The sequence below is a fragment of the Engystomops pustulosus genome, chromosome 7 (genome assembly GCF_040894005.1).
Source record: "Engystomops pustulosus chromosome 7, aEngPut4.maternal, whole genome shotgun sequence".
Classification (NCBI taxonomy): domain Eukaryota; kingdom Metazoa; phylum Chordata; class Amphibia; order Anura; family Leptodactylidae; genus Engystomops; species Engystomops pustulosus.
The window spans coordinates 125,560,405-125,579,201 of record NC_092417.1 but is presented as its reverse complement, the minus strand read 5'-3'; the positions used below and the strand labels follow the sequence as shown (position 1 = coordinate 125,579,201).

The window sequence follows — 18,797 nt, the reverse complement described above, 5'->3', positions numbered from 1 at the left end:
CAAATGTAATTGCAGCAAACGGTGGCGCTATGAACTATTAACTTAAGGGGGCCGAATAACATTGCAGGCCTCACTTGTCTGTTTATTATTTTATTACTTTATGTTTGAGGCCTGAAATGTGGCAAAAGGTAGAAATGTTCAAGGCCAAAAACTTTCGCAAGCCACTGTACAAAATAATGATGACTATAATATTGCCCCCTAGGTACAAGAATGTAACTACTATGATACTGCCCCCTACGTACAAGAATATAAATACTATAATTCCGCCCCTATGTACAAGAATATAACTACTATAAAACTTCATTCCCCCCTCCACAGACAGCTAATGGGGGCAGTGGCCGGATCCAAGATTGTGACACCCATGCTGAAACCTCACTTAAGTACCGCCTTCAAACTTAGAAGGCGGCAATTAAGGGGTTAACAGCGATTGGTGCCAGCTAACACCCAATATGTATGGAGTTGGCTCTAACAAAAATATTAGTATTACTGACAAAGACTCTTTTGAAGCAATCTTCTAAAATCAACAATCAAACTTTATGCAATAGTGAAAATAAAATAAAACAGTCTTACAGTTCTGAAAACAATACAGATATCATAGTTTATAAAGTTCCAAGCAAAGTGGACACTGAGGCTCCACCTCGTTCTTCATGCATGTGTAGTGTCTACACAGGTAAGTATAATTACACTAATTAACAAATCAGGTACTTTTGCTAAGGTTCATCCCAATATGTGTGTACTATACATGAAAACCAACATGTAAAACATGCAAGTAATACAAAGTAACACTTTTAGAAAAATACCATATATACACTCAAGTATAAGCAGAGTTTTTATACCCAAAAAATGTGCTCTGGGAAGGGGTTGGCTGGCCATATACTGGGGGCAGGGGCCGGTTGGCCATATACTGGGTGCAGGGGCCGGCTGGCCAAATCCTGGGGGCAGGGGCCGGCTGGCCAAATCCTGGGGGCAGGGGCCGGCTGGCCAAATCCTGGGGGCAGGGGCCGGCTGGCCATATACTGGGGGCAGGGGCCGGCTAGCCATATACTGGGGGCAGGGGCCGGCTGGACATATACCGGGGGCAGGGGCCGGCTGGCCACATACCGGGGGCAGGGGCCGGCTGGCCACATACCGGGGGCAGGGGCCGGCTGGCCACATACTGGGGGCAGGGGCCGGCTGGCCACATACTGGGGGCAGGGGCCGGCTGGACATATACTGGGGGAAGGGGCTTGCTGGCCATATACTGGGGGCAGGGGCTGTCTGGCCATATGCTGGGGGCAGGGGCTGACTAGCCATATACTGGGGCAGGGTCTGGCTGGCTATACTGGGGGGGGGGGGGGCGGGCGGTGGCCAATGGATTTCCAACCTTGGCTTATACAGTACATTAAAGTTGCACTGTTTATTCAATCCGAATGGGCGCAAGGACTCCAATTTATCAATCCAAAATACTTCTTATTACAGTAAACTAGTCTTCATCATACTACTAATATAGTCTGGTAACTGATCTTATATAAGCAAACGTAACTCACACAATGATCTTTTTCTTTAAAAAGGTGTGGTGTGCCACACAGTTTTCATTTTTACAGACTCTCGTCCTCTTTTTAAAATTTTTTTGTAAAGAAATGATTTAATGCCAGATTTATGCTCATTCAGTCTAACCTCAATACTCTGTGTAGTCTGTCTGACATTACCACACAGACATTTTAACATTAAAGAGGACCTGTCACCCCACTTATCGGCACTAGGAGCTGCTTACTAAAGTAAGCAGCTCCTAGTGCTTGATCAAACGCCGTATTGTTAGAGTACAGAAAGTGGAAAAAACGGGGCTGCAAAATTTGGGCGCTGGAACGCCTGAGTTGGTGGGGTGTCTGCACCAGCAGAAGGATTTGACTGATTCGGCCCACACCAGACAATGTTAGGCAGTGGACTTTTTAATGGATAAATTAAAATTGCAATTACAAGAAAACATGCAAATAAATAAATAAAATAGAAATTAAAAAATGGTACTTATAAAAGTACCTATCCACATAACAGTGAATCTGTGATGGTTTTGTCCAAAAAAAGTGACGCGTTTCGGGAAATGATCCCTTCTTCTGACTGAAAAATGGACATATGTAACAAATGGACTTTGCAATATAGTTGCAATGACTGAATGACAATAGATTTCTTAGTGATGTAGTCAGCAAGCTTCTGTTGACTTCACAGAAGCAAGCAGCGTATAGTTCTTTATTTATATTTCTTTATGTAGCGGTCTAAAACAGAGGATATATTTTTGGACTTGTGCCAATGTGTACCACACTAGCTCAAAACTACAGGCTAGCTCTATTTTTTAGAATCTTCGTTTTTTGTGACAGTCTACATAATATTCATCAGAACACACTTTCTTTCGCACCTAATTTCCTTCGATGTTTCACTGAGTCCAATCTGACTTTGCTAATTGGAATACTCCCGCCCTTTCGTAGGTAGAGGGCATTAACTCTTTAAAGATGAAGATGTTACATAAAATCTTGTACTTGTTCCACTGCTTCCCATTTCATGTACCTGTTAAGGTTCTGCAAGATATTCAGTAGGGTGTCTTTACTATACTATGGTCGGAAGGCTAGGATCAAGACTTGTTTGATACATTTACATAAAGGAGTTGGGGGAATTTCGGTGCCCCACATTTTCAAGTATTTTCAGACTGCTAGGTTAGCACAAATAATTGCACGGTAGGCCTCTGGCTCCCTTGTGGGTCTCATTAGAATCTTCTAACCTATTATGAGATAGCAGGTTCTCAGGGAGAGGGTCATAAGGACAACTTGTCTTTAAGGGACATTTCGGATCAGATCAAACAATGTTTTAAGGTCGTGAAAGAGGTTAAACAAGATCTGTCCGTAATGAGGAAAGATTTCTCAGTGATTGGGGAAAGACTACAGGAAGTAGAGACAAGATTAGGTAATAATGAGGATTGTACTACAGAGCTGAGAAAGGAACCACAGGAGGTTACACAGACCAATAAAATATTAGCACAGAAGATCTTAGACCTGGAGAATAGGTCCAGGAGGAATAATCTTAGGGTAGTTGGTTTACCCGAAAAGGAAGAAGGGGAGGATCCGGTGAAATTTTTTACTGAATGGTTCAAAAAGCTGGTCGACCCTAAGAAGCTACCAGAATGGTTTCAGATAGAGAGAGCCCATAGGGTCCCAATGATAAGAAGAGTTCCAGGGGCTATGCCGAGAGTTATCCTGGTTAGGTTCCTGTCAAGTAACGATAAGGATTTGGTTTTCAGGGAGGTTAGGAACCAAGAAGTAAAGTGGAACAACAATAAGGTTCTATTCTTCCCGGATTACCCAGCGGAGGTACAAAAGAAAAGAGTATCTTTTAAAGATGTTAAAAAACAGCTGCTAGAGAAGGGTGTCAAATATACTCCCTAAAATGAAAATACTTTATGAGGGAGAATCTTATATTTGTGAATCGCCTGAGGAAGTGCTAGGATGGATCAAAAGCCATGTTAAATGATGTTGAACAGTGTTAACTTTGGGAGGGGGATGCTAAAGTGCCATGCTTTAGTTTAGGATCTACCTAAGGGTGGATACTTGTGGGTTTTTTTTTTTCTTTTGTTTTGTTTGTTTTGTTGCTGTTGTTTCCTTCCTCTCCCGCGTTCCTCTCCCTGCAACTCCTCAATGCTCTCTCTCTCATATATGTTTTTTGTATTTCCCAATGTCCTCTGTTCACAATATCTCTATTTGATGTTAACATCTTGTCCTAAAGCTAGTCTATGACTAAGGAAGTATTAAACATTCTGTCATGGAATATTAGAGGGCTTTCAAAGAGATTAAAGAGGTTAGCAGTGTTTAATGTTATTAGAAATTATTTGCCCGCTATTGTTTGTCTGCAAGAGACACATCTGGTTAAAGATAAGGTACAGGTTTTTTCTCAAGGTTGGATTGGAGCTAGCTTACACTCATACCACTCTTCATATTCCAGGGGTGTCTCTATCTTATTCCATAAAAATTTACCGTTGGAAATACACTTAACTAAAATAGATAGCGAGGGAAGATTTATTTTTGTTTTTTGTACTATTTATGGCAAGAAAATGGTTTTGGCCGCAATTTACATTCCACCACCATTTAATTCTGAAGTACTTTACACTCTATTTGATTTTTTGTTAGATAAAGGGGATGCGGTTTTGATAATTGTGGGGGATCTGAATAATGTACTCGACTTTAAGCAAATAGAAGGTGATGGATTAGCCATAGGTAGTAAACGTAGGAACAATAAATTTAAGCTGTTACTTGAAGAATTGGGATGGATTGATTTATGGAGGGAAAAATATCCAGATGGTAAAGCGTTTTTTTGCTTTTCAAAAACCCACTATAGATTCTCACGTATTGATTAATGTGTGCTTATTCCCTAAACAATAATCAATACGTGAGAATCTAAAGTGGGTTTAGGGTTTAGGTGAGTGATCTGAAATTCCCCTAGTATCATATGTCACATCTATCAAGGACTCTAATGTGTGCTTATTCCCTAAACAATAGAGTCCTTGATAGATGTGACATATGATACTAGGGGAATTTCAGATCACTCACCTGTCCACGTTAAATTGGGTATTAAAAAGGAGGAAAAGTTTGCAATGTGTAGATTTAATGCAGGTTGGTTAAGATTGATAGGTAATAAGGAGGGGTTAGAGAGGGAAATTAGGGAATTTTTGGATAAAAATAGAGGTACAGCCCCACAGATAGTAGTTTGGGAGGTGTGTAAGGGTTTTATAAGGGATTTACTGTCTAAACAGGTTTCTCTATTTAAACGGAAGAGGAAAGCTAAAGAGCAGGAATTAACAAGGGCAATAAAAGTCGCAGAACAGATGGTATGCGTGGCACCTACTAAAACTAACTGGGACATTTGGCAGAATAGCTTGGAGAAATATGAAGAATTTATCTTTTATAAAGCAGATCAGGAGCAGAGCTTATTGCAGTATTATCTTGATGTAGATTTATCAATGGGGGGTAAAAAGTTAGCTAATATAGTTAAAAATCAGAAGGACAAAAAATATATCTCTTCTATTAAAAAAGAGGACGGAACATGGGCAGTAGGGACGGAGCAAGTGAAGGACATCTTCTTTGAGCACTTTAAGAATTTATACTCCTCATCTATCCCATATCACAGGGGGCGATGTAGAGAATTTCTATTGAATGGGGACTTGATTAAATTGAGAAGTCAGGATGCTATTTGGTTGGATAGGCCCCTGGAGCTGGAAGAAGTGAGGGAGGCGTTGGTCGCATCAAAACGGGGGAAAGCCTCAGGGATAGATGCTATTCTGGTAGAGGTACTTCAAACCTTCGAAGAGGCCCTAGTAAAGGATTTATTTGATACATTTAGGGAAGCCTATGAAAAAGGGGAACTATTGAGGACTATGAAAGAAGCATTAATAATCTTGATCGCAAAAGAGGGGAAAGATAACTCCCTTGTAGAGGCCTATAGACCTATCTCCCTCATGTCAGCAGATGCCAAATTGTTGGCCAATGTATTGGTCATTCGATTGAGAAAAGTACTAGGGGATCTTGTCCATAAGGATCAGGCAGGTTTTATGACAAGGTTATTCTCAAATATACAGAAGAGTCCGGATAATGTTGGAGAGAGGTTGGTTCTATCGTTGGATGCGGCTAGAGCTTTTGACTCAATAGAATGGGAGTATATGTGGGAAGTATTGGAAATGGTAGGAATAGGACCAAATTATATCAGGTGGATAAAAATACTCTACTCCGATCCTATGGCTAGACTTCTAATAAATGGTTCCGTTTCAGAACCCTTTCCCAGTTAGAAAGGGCACTAGGCAGGGGTGTCCTCTGTCACCTCTTTTATTTAATCTGATGATTGAGCCCCTTGCGTGTACTATTAGGAACTCCAATGATATAATGGGATTTCAATATGGAGATAAGGTTGAAAAGATATCCTTGTTTGCAGACGACATTCTTTTATATCTCGGCAGCATTGATGCTGTCGAGAAGGTATTGGGGGTATTTCAACAATATGGGCAAGTTTCGGGAATTAAGATTAATTGGGGGAAATCCGTCATAATGCAGTTAGATCAAGGTAGGAAGCTGCCTTTACTCCCATTAAAAACTATAGGAAAGGGGGAACACTTTAGATATCTAGGGGTAAATGTATCAAGCAATATAAATGAATATATGGAATTGAATATCCTCCCAATGATAAGGTTTATTAGGAATAAGGTGCAAGCATGGAAGGGACTATTGTTGGGTATGGCTTCTAGGATAGCATTATTAAAAATGATCCTATTACCTAAGATCCTATATACGTTAATGAACTCCCCAATATGGATAGAACTAGGAATATTTAAGACAATTGATGGTATCCTATCGGATTTGGTCTGGAGGGGAAAGAAACCCAGAATTAAACTGGAGACAATGAAAAGGAGTACTCAGGAAGGGGGGTTGGCCATCCCGGACTTAAAGGACACCTGTCATCAGGTCTGTGTCACTTGTCCTGTCACTACTACCTGTTGGAGCAGCTCACAAGGATCCCATCCCAGCCTTTATCTAGTTATTTCATACATTAATCATTGTAAAATCATCTATTTTTTATCATGTTAATGAGGCCGGTCACATGGTCAGAGGCAGTGATGTCACCCCTGTTAACCCTCCCCTCTCCTCCCCCTGCTCATGTCTGTGTGTAATGTATAGTAAAGCATGGCTAGTGTGTGTATGTCATCTGCTGACATCCTCCTAATATACAGGTGAGAGACACAGACATCAGCTACACATGAATCTGACATGTTCTGCTGTAACATGGCTGCCTGGAGCTGTTGTATCTCTCCTATACACAAACACACATGCACACACAGGCTGCAGGGGGCGTGGCCACCAGCACCAGGAAGCACATCATTATACAGCCTCACATCATTATACAAGCTGTCAGTCATGCACTGGGGGTGTGGCTGTGCCTCCCACTCATGAATAGAGTGGACAGCTTGAATATGCTATTGCTTCATTGGACACTTCACAGGTCATTTGCATACAGCTTTAGGACCTCATTGCTTAGGTTTACAGGCATGTAGAGGGACAATGAAGGGATAGAGGCAATGCTCTCTAATGGCAGTTTATGAAAATATATTTAGTTTAGGGGGTTATTTTGCATGACGGGTTCTCTTTAACTATATTTTTTGGCTTCACAGATTGATAAAATGGTAAATGGGGAAGGAATGGAAAGCTGGGAGATCTACTTAGGATCTGAAGAGCAGGTTTGGAAGAATTATAAATGTAGGGAGATTTTTGACATGGGAGTAAGCAATGTCTACAAAAAAGAATTGTCCTCAGTGGGGAAGTATGTTTGTACGTATAATGGTATTAGTGAAATTTTTCATAGTAAGGGAGTCTATGAAGATACTCCTATATGGGGTAATATAAGATGGAAAGATGACTACTTTATGCGTGAATTCCCCTTTTGGACTAATAAAGGGATTAAATATATGGTACAAATTTTTCATAACCAGGCTCTCAAATCATGGCTAATGCTTAAGGAGGAATTTGGATTGAGAAATCATGATCTATTTAGATATTTTCAGGTGGGACATGCCCTAAGAAGTCAGGTGATGGATATGAACCATGAAAATAATCCAGTAAACGAGTTCTTAAAGAACTGTGAAAAATTGGAGAAAAAGGGGAGAATGGCCTCTATATATGGGAAATTGTTAAGAAAGAAATTTGAAACCCCCTGCTTGACTCCACTCTATAAATGGGAGAAAGATTTGGGTGTAAATGGGTTAATAGGGATTGGGAGAAAGATTTGGGTGTAAATGGGTTAATAGGGATTGAAAAGTGGCAAGATATCCTAAGAAGTTTACCAGAGGTTTCATTTAACCCACAGTTGAGGATAATGCAGTTTTTTTTATTGTTAATAGGCTTTACTATACTCCTTACCGACTCTCTAGGATGTACAAGGAACATAACTCAAAATGTACAAAGTGTGGGGAAGAAAAGGCAGACTTTGTCCATTTGTTTTGGAGTTGTGTTTATATTCAAGAATATTGGGAAGGGATTATTGAAATCATAAATTCAAGACTTAACCTACAAGTATTGTGTGATCCAGTACTATGTATATTTGGTAATCAGGGAACCTTTAAACTAGATAAGAAAGAAGGTAGGGTAAACAAGCTTCTATGCTGGGCACGGAAAGTTATTCTGTACAAATGGATTTCAACGGATCCCCCAAGGGTGAGGGATTGGATTGTTTACACAAAAAAAATGTTGTTATATGAAAAAGTCTACCTGGAAAGAATTAATATTTTATTAATATTAATCTTTATGGAAATATGGGAGGGGTGGGGAGAGGGAGATTGAGGAAAATTCTAATTAGTGATGACTAATGTTGGGAGAGTAGAGAGAGGGAAACAATTTATTTCTGTCTGTTTTTTTTTTTTTTTTGGGAGGGGGTGGGGTGGGGGTGGGGAGATAAGTATAGTATGGCGTATAATCTCTAGATATATGTATATGAAATGTAACATCTCTTGACTAAGGCTAGGATGTGTGATTCCCAATATGTATTCTGCTTTTGTTTAGGCTAGAGATGGGAAAATATATTACGTATGTGACTGTTATGTTCTGTATGTTATATGGATATGTATTGGAGATTTATATATGTGGATTATAAGAAGAAATAAAAAAACTTTTAAAAGTTAAAAAAAAAAAAAGTAAATGGGGACGTGTGCTAGCTGTATAAAAGTTGTGACACAGCTAGCAAACAGAAAATATAGTTGTGTTTATGTGGCCTTAGTTTGCTGTGCTTTGTGCATTGATTTGCCTAGTAATCTGGATGCTTCAGGCCCCCTTTTTGCTGCAGTGAGCATGGTACTACTGTCCCTGTCTGTTGCAGTCATGTCCCTCTGCCTTTCTGGATGGTGTTGCTTCACAACGGCAGATTCTTGTGTTTAATTGCCTACATAGTCCAACAACATTTCTTGTACTGTGTTTTCCTGCTATCACTGTTTGGTTAATGTAACAAACAGCAGGTTGTGAACCCACTATGCGATCTAACTGGTTTGGCTTTGGGCCACACACTAAGGGTGTTATCCCTGGACCTCTCAGGTATTCACTCTTTTACCCATATACAGCGATATTGCAAGGCTGCTACCTCTTCTGGTGGTCCCAGTATAGATAGCAGCTGGCCCAACAGGCACAGAGACACCGGTATGTGGTACCAAGGATTCAGGCAAGACAGGTAGTCAGTCAGTCCGAAGTTGAGGCAGGCGGCGTACAAGAAGAGTCAGGAGCAGGCAGTATGTTGCGGCAGCCAGCACAGGTTCAGAAAACATTGTGGTTAGGGGGTGGGGGTTAAATCCCCTCCACTATGTAAGATATTTGTTTGCACTTCAATGAATAGCTCAGTAGTCTTGGCCCTGTTTGGAGATTTGCCATGTGTATTATTGACTCTTGTCAGAGAACCGCAAAACTTGCAGCCAGCAACCCCTAAGCAGGATGCTGAGCACCCATAGTGCTAGTGAATGATTTACAGTGATGGCTGCCAAATTGACAGGGAAAAAAAAATCAAGAAAAAAATTATAAAACTATATTAAGATACTGGTCCATGTGGTTCTTTTATGTACAGGATAGAAGTTAGAGAGAAATTAAATAAAAATTTTAATTAATATACTATTCAGACTTTTATACTATACTTTTTATACTATTTAGATATTTTGTCTTGTTTTAATAATGGTACCTTCAAGATTAGAAGAAAAATATTCTTATTTTGTTTAAACATGCTAGTTAACCTGTGATTAACTCCCACACTGGAGTCCGATCACAGGGTACACCTACTCTATGGAGTGCCAAAATTTAGCCCTTAAAGGGGTTATCCAGGTATACAAATTCACTGAGGGCCAGGCTGTGGCAGGCTATTTGAAAATAAAAAACGCGTACTTACCTCCTCCGACAACGCCGATGTCCCGTGTCACGGCCCATTTGATCCGTACCCCTGTTTGTTTACAGGGGCACAGAAGCCGCGCACAGGGAACTTCCGGTCCAGCTCCTCTCATCCATCCCTATCTCTCAGCGTTGTAAGCGCTGGGAGATGGTGTCGGATGGAAGCTTCTGGACGGCAGGAAGCTCCCTGTGCGCCCCTGTATACAAACCGGTGCACAGAGGAGACGGACTGCGGCGCGGGACATCAGCAGCGCCGGACGAGGTAAGTTCATGTTTATTATTTTTAAATAGCCCTCTCTAGCCCGGTCATAATTAAATTTGTATACCCGGATAACCCCTTAAAGCGCCGCCCCCTTAAACAAAAGGCATCCTTATGCTAAATTTACTCCCAAGAACTCAGCATCCAGAACTACTCAGAATCCAGAACAACTCGACTCATGATTCTCTCAGGCTAAAGTTAACACTTAAATATACATAAAAGTACAATATACTCAGAACAAACTTGTAAGATTAAAAGAAAAAAGTTACAAACAATATACATACAGTACAAAATACCCTTACTATGAGATAGAGAGAGATATCTTGGCTGGAGAACACAGCATTTAGAGGCCTGGCCAGGTTTCTAATGAATAGAGTTTTCAGAACTAATAAGGCATTCATCCAAATTCACTAAACCCGGTGAGTTTTTGACTCCCACCTCTTGGCTGTTAATATAATAATAATAATTCTTTATTTATATAGCGCACACAGATTACGCAGCACTGCAAAGCATGTCAAATTGGTCCATGTCCCTGTGGGGCTCACAATCTAAACAACCTAACGCTATGTTTTGGAGTGTGGGAGGAAACTGGAGTACCCAGAGAAAACCCACCCAAACACGGAGAAAACATACAAACTCTTTACAGATGTTGACCTGGGTAGGAATCGAACCCCAGACCCCAGTGCTGCAAGGCAGAAATGCTACTCTGTTAAGTCACAGAGGGGGAGATCTGCATTTACTCCTCCCTCCATAGAGGTACCTTCTGGGTCTGGGTTTTCATTAAAATCCCATAGCGTTTGATTGGAAGATGGCACATGCCATTGCTTCATATCATCAGGGTACTTCACCATCTCTCACCCCATACCAAACTTGGGGTGTCTAGGCCCAACATTAAGGGTGTTCTGCAATTGGAATGGGTTTTCATGCAGCTAAGCTTTTGATACTGCCATAAGGGTCTCTCGTTCCTTTAACTCTCCCCTGCAACTGAGGACCCATAATAATGAATTATGTCCTAGTATTGGGACAGGTATGACAGAGTTTTTTCTAGGTTTAGCTTTTGGCGGGAAAGCAACACACATGCCTTCTACTACTTTGATCTCCTCTTCTCAGGAGAGGAGCTTGCAAATGTGTGACTACTCAAATGTGTGACTTGGTGTAGAAACCGGGTTCCTCCCATCCTTTGGTCAAAAAGAGACTTCCTGGGGTGGTCTACCTGGCAGGCTATATAGTGTAATTATCATATGCTCTACCAAATGGAGTCTCATACCTGTAATTTACTTTAGTAATTAAAAGAAAAAAAAAATGGAAAAAATGTAGAGCTGGTGTCACATTACCTTATCACATTACCTCTCACTGGGACTTCAGTTTTTGGGGGAGTTGGGCTTGGCAGTCTTTAACACCCTGACATCTTTCTACTTTCTTTTTCACTTGACATGATTTCTCTATTACTGTGGCTTGGGATTCTTTGAGAATGACCATATTTGTCTATAACACTGGCTAAGTTTCCCCAGGGAAGTACTAATCTACTGGGGGATTTTGCATTTATACTTAGGTTTCACCACCAAATGTTATCTAATGAGGCTATGACCTCTGCTGTTATTTTGCATCTTGCATTTTGATATACGCTATCAACCATGATTCTGTTGCGATCCCCGTCCGGATCGGGGATCGCGACAGGATCGGGTAAGTAAATTTGCCCCAATATGTACATAAAAGTGCACATCTTCCACAGTACACAGCTGACCAACAGTTAAGTGAGAAATGACGGGAGAGGGGTCAGCATTTCTAGGAATCCCATCTCTATTTCCTGCCATCTACTTCAGCAGCTAGGTATTTCACCAATACTAATCTCATCGGTAGTCCTCACCTCAAATCATACATCTCCGATATAAAGGAAGTTTAACTACTCTTTTTGATAAAAAATAAGGAGTATTTATTTCATAACATTGTTAAAAAATATCAAACATTGACAAACATAGTATATTAAAAATTGTCCCAAATATCAGGGGGACGGACCAGACTGTTGCAATTCGGTACTGAGCAATAGGTTTCCTTGAACGTTTTTATTACAAGACTATAAGTTGCCGATATAAAGACCTGAAAATCCGTCTTATATACTAGGGTTCTTCAAAGTATCCACCTTTTGCTTTGATTACTGCTTTGCACAGTCTTGACATTCTTTACATGAGCTTTAAGAGATAGTCACCAGAAAAAGTTTTCATATTACAGGTGTGCCCTGCCTAGTTTAATAAGTGGGATTTTTCGCCTGTAAATAGGGTTGGGACCATCAGTTGTTGTGCAGAAGTCAGTTGGATACACAGCTGTTAGAATTTGCATTATGGTGAAAAAACGGGTGGCCATCATTACTTTATACCAATTTTATATAGTTTTTTAAGTGCTTTAATAATACATTTTCAAAAATTAAATGAATGTGTAAAAAAAAAAAAAAATACCGGTACAGCAGACACACGTTCGTGTGAATTTAGCCTAAGGGGACTATGTAGGGGATACTTTTAGTAGGGGTCATTGTGTGACATTTGGTGAAGTTTTAATAGTGTACTTTGTATAGGGAGAATTAATGGGGAGTCTTTACTAGGGGACATTTTATGGGACACTGTTGCCTGGTGCTGAAGGATGACTCCAGTGCCGACACTACAAGTGTTCTGTCAGATTCAGCCCTATACAGAACACTTGGTGGTCGGGTGGAGTGTTGTCCCTTTGACCCAACACTGATTGGCTAGGGCTTGGCTAGCAGCAAGCTCAGCCAACCAGTGTTGGGGGCAGAATTCGTGATGGGAATTACGTCTCTTTTTGCTCACAAACGGCTCTTTAGATAGAATTATGCTGGCACATAGTCCGGGGGTCTCAGGAGTTTCCAGGGCTGTATAGGTATGAGTATATGTGACAACGGTCACAAGAGCTTACAATCTATGAGGAGGAGGTGACAGTGCTTGTACAATGTTCACAAGAGCTTACAATCTATGAGAAGGAGGAGGGGACACAGGAGATGACAGCGCTTGTACAATGGTCACAAGAGCTTACAATCAATGAGAAGGAGGAGGGGACACAGAACTTTTTTACTACTTTTTAGACCCTCTAGGGTTGTATTGCAGTATATTACAATTTTGCACAGTATTCATTACAATGAGCCACTGGCTCATTGCAACGAATCTTCAGAAACCGGACAGCCTCGAGTGATCAAGACCTGAGGCTATCATGGCAACTGATCGCCGCCCCCGATGACTTTTGGGGGGACGCCGCCGGCAGCTTTGTTCATGGCATCAAAAGGGTTAAAAGCCTCAATCGGTGCAAGAACCGACCTCGGGTATTAGCGGTGGGAGTTTTCTGCAATATGCAACAAACCCCACCTGTGTATAAAGAGGGCTCATCCCGTGAGCACTCTTTATACACCCCCGCACCGTACATATACAACGCAGAGTGTGAAGGGGTTAAGAAATGAAGGTCAGTCAGTCCGAAAAATTGGGAAAACTTTGAAAGTGTCCCCAAGTGCAGTTGCAAAAACCATCAAGTGCTACAAAGAAACTGGCTCAAATGAGGACCACCCCAGGAAAGGAAGACCAAGAGTCACCTCTGCTGCGGAGGATGAGTTCATCCGAGTCACTAGCCTCAGAAATCGTAGGTTAACAGCAGCTCAGATTAGAGACCAGTTCAATGCCACACAGAGTTCTAGCAGCAAACAGATTTCTACAACAAGAGGAGGAGATTGTGTGCAACAGGCCTTCATGGTAAAATAGCTGCTAGAAAACCACTGTTAAGAAAAGTCAACAAGCCGAAGATACTTGTTTGGGCTAAAGAACACAAGGAATGAACATTAGACCAAAATGTGTGCTTTGGTCTGAGCAGGGCCGATTCTAGCTTTTTTGCTGCCTGAGGCGAAAACTGAAATGCTGCCCCCCTCCCCCCCAAAAAAAATCCTAGCCCTGATCTCCTTCTATATTTAGCCCACTGTATTTACAAACGCAGCGCTAGTGTACAGGGGCGGGCCTTGACCAGATTGTGTATACTTAACGCATGTGATCAGTAACCAGAACCCGGTGTCTTGCAATAAAACAATACAAGACACCGGGTTCTGATTGCTTACCGCTGCAAAAGTTGTGGTACATCAGCAGGTGGTAGATGGAGGGGGCAAAAGAGTAACTGAAGGGGTCAAATAAGGACCAAAATAAGTAAGCAGGAGGAGGAGGGAAAATAGCAGCTATGGAGGTGTGAGGTGAGAGAGGCTGAAGGAAACCCCATGGGTGGGCAGTTTGTGGGAGAGTGAAAACCTCAGAGCTGAGCACCTGGAGTGTGGAGAAGGGGTCATTAGAGCCATTAGTGGGGCCGGACAGCCATGTTCTTCTTCCTGCGCCATCTCTGCTTCTCTCACATCCCCTTCTGTCACTGCCGACAACACAGCAACCGTCGCAGATCAGCACGGAGGGGAGCCTGTAGCTCTGGAAGAGAAGCAACTAGCACTGGCAGAGCAGCACCATACATATACAGCATCGCACACACACTGGATATACATGCAGCATACACAGCATTACACACAGCAGGCAGCAGCATACACAGCATCATACACACATAATTATACATACACAGCATACATACACACATCCAGCATCATACACAGCATCACACACAGTATCATCCACAACAAGAGGGAGCATTCACACAGCATCATACACAGCACAGACATGCAGCATCAAACAGAATCATACACAGCACAGACATGCAGCATCACACAGCATCATACACAGCACAGACATGCAGCATCACACAGCATCATACACAGCACAGACATGCAGCATCACACAGCATCATAAACAGCATATACATGCAGCATCAAACAGCATCATACACAGCACAGACATGCAGCATCAAACAGCATCATACACAGCACAGACATGCAGCATCAAACAGCATCATACACAGCACAGACATTCAGCATGATACAGCATCATACACAGCACAGACATGCAGCATCAAACAGCATCATACACAGCACAGACATGCAGCATCACACAGCATCATACACAGCACATACATGCAGCATCACACAGCATCATACACAGCACAGACATGCAGCATCACACAGCATCATACACAGCACAGACATGCAGCATCACACAGCATCATACACAGCATATACATGCAGCATCAAACAGCATCATACACAGCACAGACATGCAGCATCAAACAGCATCATACACAGCATATACATGCAGCATCACACAGCATCATACACAGCAGGCAGCAGCATTCACACAGCATCATCCACAGCATATACATGCAGCATCATACACAGCAGGCAGCAGCATTCACACAGCATCATACACAGCACAGACATGCAGCATCATACAGCATCATACACAGCATATACCTGCAGCATTACACAGCATCATACACAGCACAGACATGCAGCATCACACAGCATCATACACAGCAGGCAGCAGCATTCACACAGCATCATACACAGCACAGACATTCAGCATCATACAGCATCATACACAGCACAGACATGCAGCATCACACAGCATCTACATGCACCATACACACAGAAGGCAGCAGCATACATACACAGTATACACACAAAACATACACAGCAGGCTGCAGCATACATACAGCATATACATGTAGCATACCTGTAGATTACCACAGCAACATTCACAGCAGACAGCAGCAAACATACAGCTGCTGCTGATCTTCAGAAGCTCCGAGCTGGTGGGCGGGGCTTGCTTATCTGAGCTTCTGCAGCAGGAGCAGAGCTCAACTCACCGGAGGATCGTTACTGGCTGTCCGAGGCTGTGGTCAGAGAAGCCTCAGCACAGCCATCCCGCTGGACCCTTCAGCCAACAAGGAGCAGCACACTGGGATCCAGCCTTCCCCAAACAGCACATCGGGCCAGTCTGCCCCTCCATCCTCCTGCCGGGCAGCGCTGCTCTATGGCTCTGGAGGAAGCAGGCAGCGTTTGATGATGTCACACTGCCTGCGTCCTCCAGAGACATAGAGCAGCGCTACAGTTGGCAGGTCCGTAGTGCTAGTGGGTGATTCAAGCGAGTGCCCAAATCACCCACAGCTATTTTGCCGCCTGTCTCAGGGCTCCGCATCTGCCGCCTGAGGCGAAGTTTTCATCCCGCCTCATGGCAGATGCGGCCCTGGGTCTGAGATGTCCACATTTTAAATCTTTGGTTCCAACCACCCTGTTTTTGTGTGATGCAGAAAAGGTGAACAAATGGACTATACATGCATGGTTGCCACCATGAAGCATGGGGAAGAAGGGGCAATGGTGTGGGGGTGCTTCGCTGGTGACACTGTTCGAGATGTTTTCAAAATTGAAGACCATCATTTCTTTTTCAACAGGACAATTACCCCAAACACACCTGCAGGCTGTGTAAGGGCTATTTGACTATTTGAAGCAGAGTGATGGGGTGCTACGGCAGATGACCAGACCTGAAGCCAAGCAAGATAGTTTGGTGTGAGCTGGACTGCAGAGTAAAGGCAAAAGGGCCAACAAGTGCTAAGCATCTCTGGGAACTCCTTAAAGTCTGTTGGAATATCATTTCTGGTGACTATGTCTTGGAAATCATCAAGAGAATGTCAAGAGTGTGCAAAGCAGTAATCAAAGCAAAAGGTGGCTACTTTGAAGAACCTAGAATAAAATACATATTTTCAGTTGTTTCACATTTTTTTTGTTGAGAATATAATTCCACATATGTTAATTCATAGTTCTGATACCTTTGGTGTGAATCTACAATTTTTATAGTCAGGAAAATACAGAAACTCTTTAAATGAGAAGGTGTGTCCAAACTTTTGATCTGCATGCATGTGGGTATACAGCATGTATAAATGTATATATGTGTGAAAAATGAGTGTGCATGAGTGTATATCAGTGTGTGCATGTAAGAATGTATAAATGTTTGTATGTTAGTGTAGGATTTTATACGTGTGTGTACATAAGTATATAAATGTGTGTAGGAGTGTTTCAATCCCCTAGTGTTGTTAACACAATAAATATCATTTTAACCCCTTACTTTACAATTTTACTCAGTTTTATTGGTGTTTTGTCTCAGCTGCTCAGTGCAAAATCCCAGGGTGCGGGCAGACACATTCTGACCCATCTAGTAGTTTTGCGGAGTGACAATATGGTTACATTATCAGGGAAAATGTGTAAATAAACTTTCATCTGCTTTCTGACATTGTACTAACACACTGACACATAGAAAGAGAGATGAGATACATCAGAGATGTGTGAGATTACACAGAGGCTGACAGAGCAGAGAGAGAGACAGAAATCTCTTCTGCTCGATCTCACACAGAAATCCTTGATGGCAGCCACCCGACCCCAAGTCAGAAGTTACAGGGTCTTGTCTACGAGAAACTGAAATTGTGTACAGCAGGACTAAGGCTACATTCACACGGACGTATGAAAACGTCCGTATCCGTACCGTACCGTACCGTTTTTTTACGGATTACATACGGCCACATTCATTTCAATGGACAATACGTCTGACCATTTATATTGCCGTTGTTAAATCCGTTCCGTACCGTACCGTATACTGGCCGTATAAAAATATAGAGCATGTCCTATTTTCTCCCGTATTTCAGTTCCGTATGCCCTAGAAGTCTATGGGGACGTATAAAATACGGGTTACATACGGGTTACATACGTGCTGCATACGGATGAAAAACGTCACGTATATACGGCCCGTAAATACGGGACTGGAGAAATCATACGGTCGTGTGAATGTAGCCTAATAGGGAGAGATTGGACTTATATCTGTGAAATGCTGTATTTTTGCTAACAACAGGGAATTAGCGAATGTGTTATTTTGTTATCCTGAGTACTGTATTTATAAGAAACTTATCTATGTGGGAATACCCCTTTAATTATGAAAAATTAACAAACCTTTATCATTTCATCCATAATACGGACATCAAACCCCTCACAACTTCCACAGGGACTTCGGATCCTCCAAAGGTCCTAAGGTATTAGCAATAGGAAAAAATACAAAGTTAATTTAAATATATAAAACAAACATTGGCCATAAAATAATACAGTTAACATAAATTGCTTTGCAGACACAGGGAAGCAATAGTGGTTGTAAGGAGTACAAGATAACTGTAGCTTTCCAATGGCACTGCATTTAACAATTGATTGAAAAATATTACCCACCATGATCACTCCTTTTACTCACATATTTTCTGTTCTCTGAACCTTGATATGAGTTATGGCTCATCATGAGTGTTAAAAGAAGGTGAAAACTGTAATATTTAGCCAACACCCAGGGCTAATATCTCTGCCAATAACCACCCCAGCACTTTACTAGAGAAGAGCTGCGCTAGACCGAGGAGGAGTCTCTCCAATGATCAACTGCTAGCTTTAGATTTAAAGTATTCAACGAAGCTGGGAACTTAACAAAGGCATCTTCTCTCCGATGTGGGAGATGGATTCCAGGTATGAAACAAAAAGAGGGACAAGCGCCACAGATTCAAGGGTATACTTTATAAAATTGAGTTTTTATAAAAATAAGTATTAGGCTTACCTTGTAGTAAAATCAAGTAGGTGTTGGTTTAACCCCTTCTACGCCATAGGACGCAAGTTCCCGCACCTTGACATA

General features: G+C 41.9%; 1 protein-coding gene across 10 annotated transcripts in view; it reads right to left on the bottom strand.

The window, feature by feature from the left end:
* PRMT7 (protein arginine methyltransferase 7) overlaps window positions 1-18,797 on the bottom strand; it is a 530,266-nt gene that overhangs the window by 41,108 nt on the left and 470,361 nt on the right. For all 10 annotated transcript variants that reach the window (XM_072117757.1, XM_072117754.1, XM_072117758.1 and 7 more), the window contains one exon: window positions 18,086-18,160. In XM_072117757.1, the coding sequence (XP_071973858.1) occupies window positions 18,086-18,160 (75 nt within the window). The remainder of the gene's footprint in view (window positions 1-18,085; window positions 18,161-18,797) is intronic.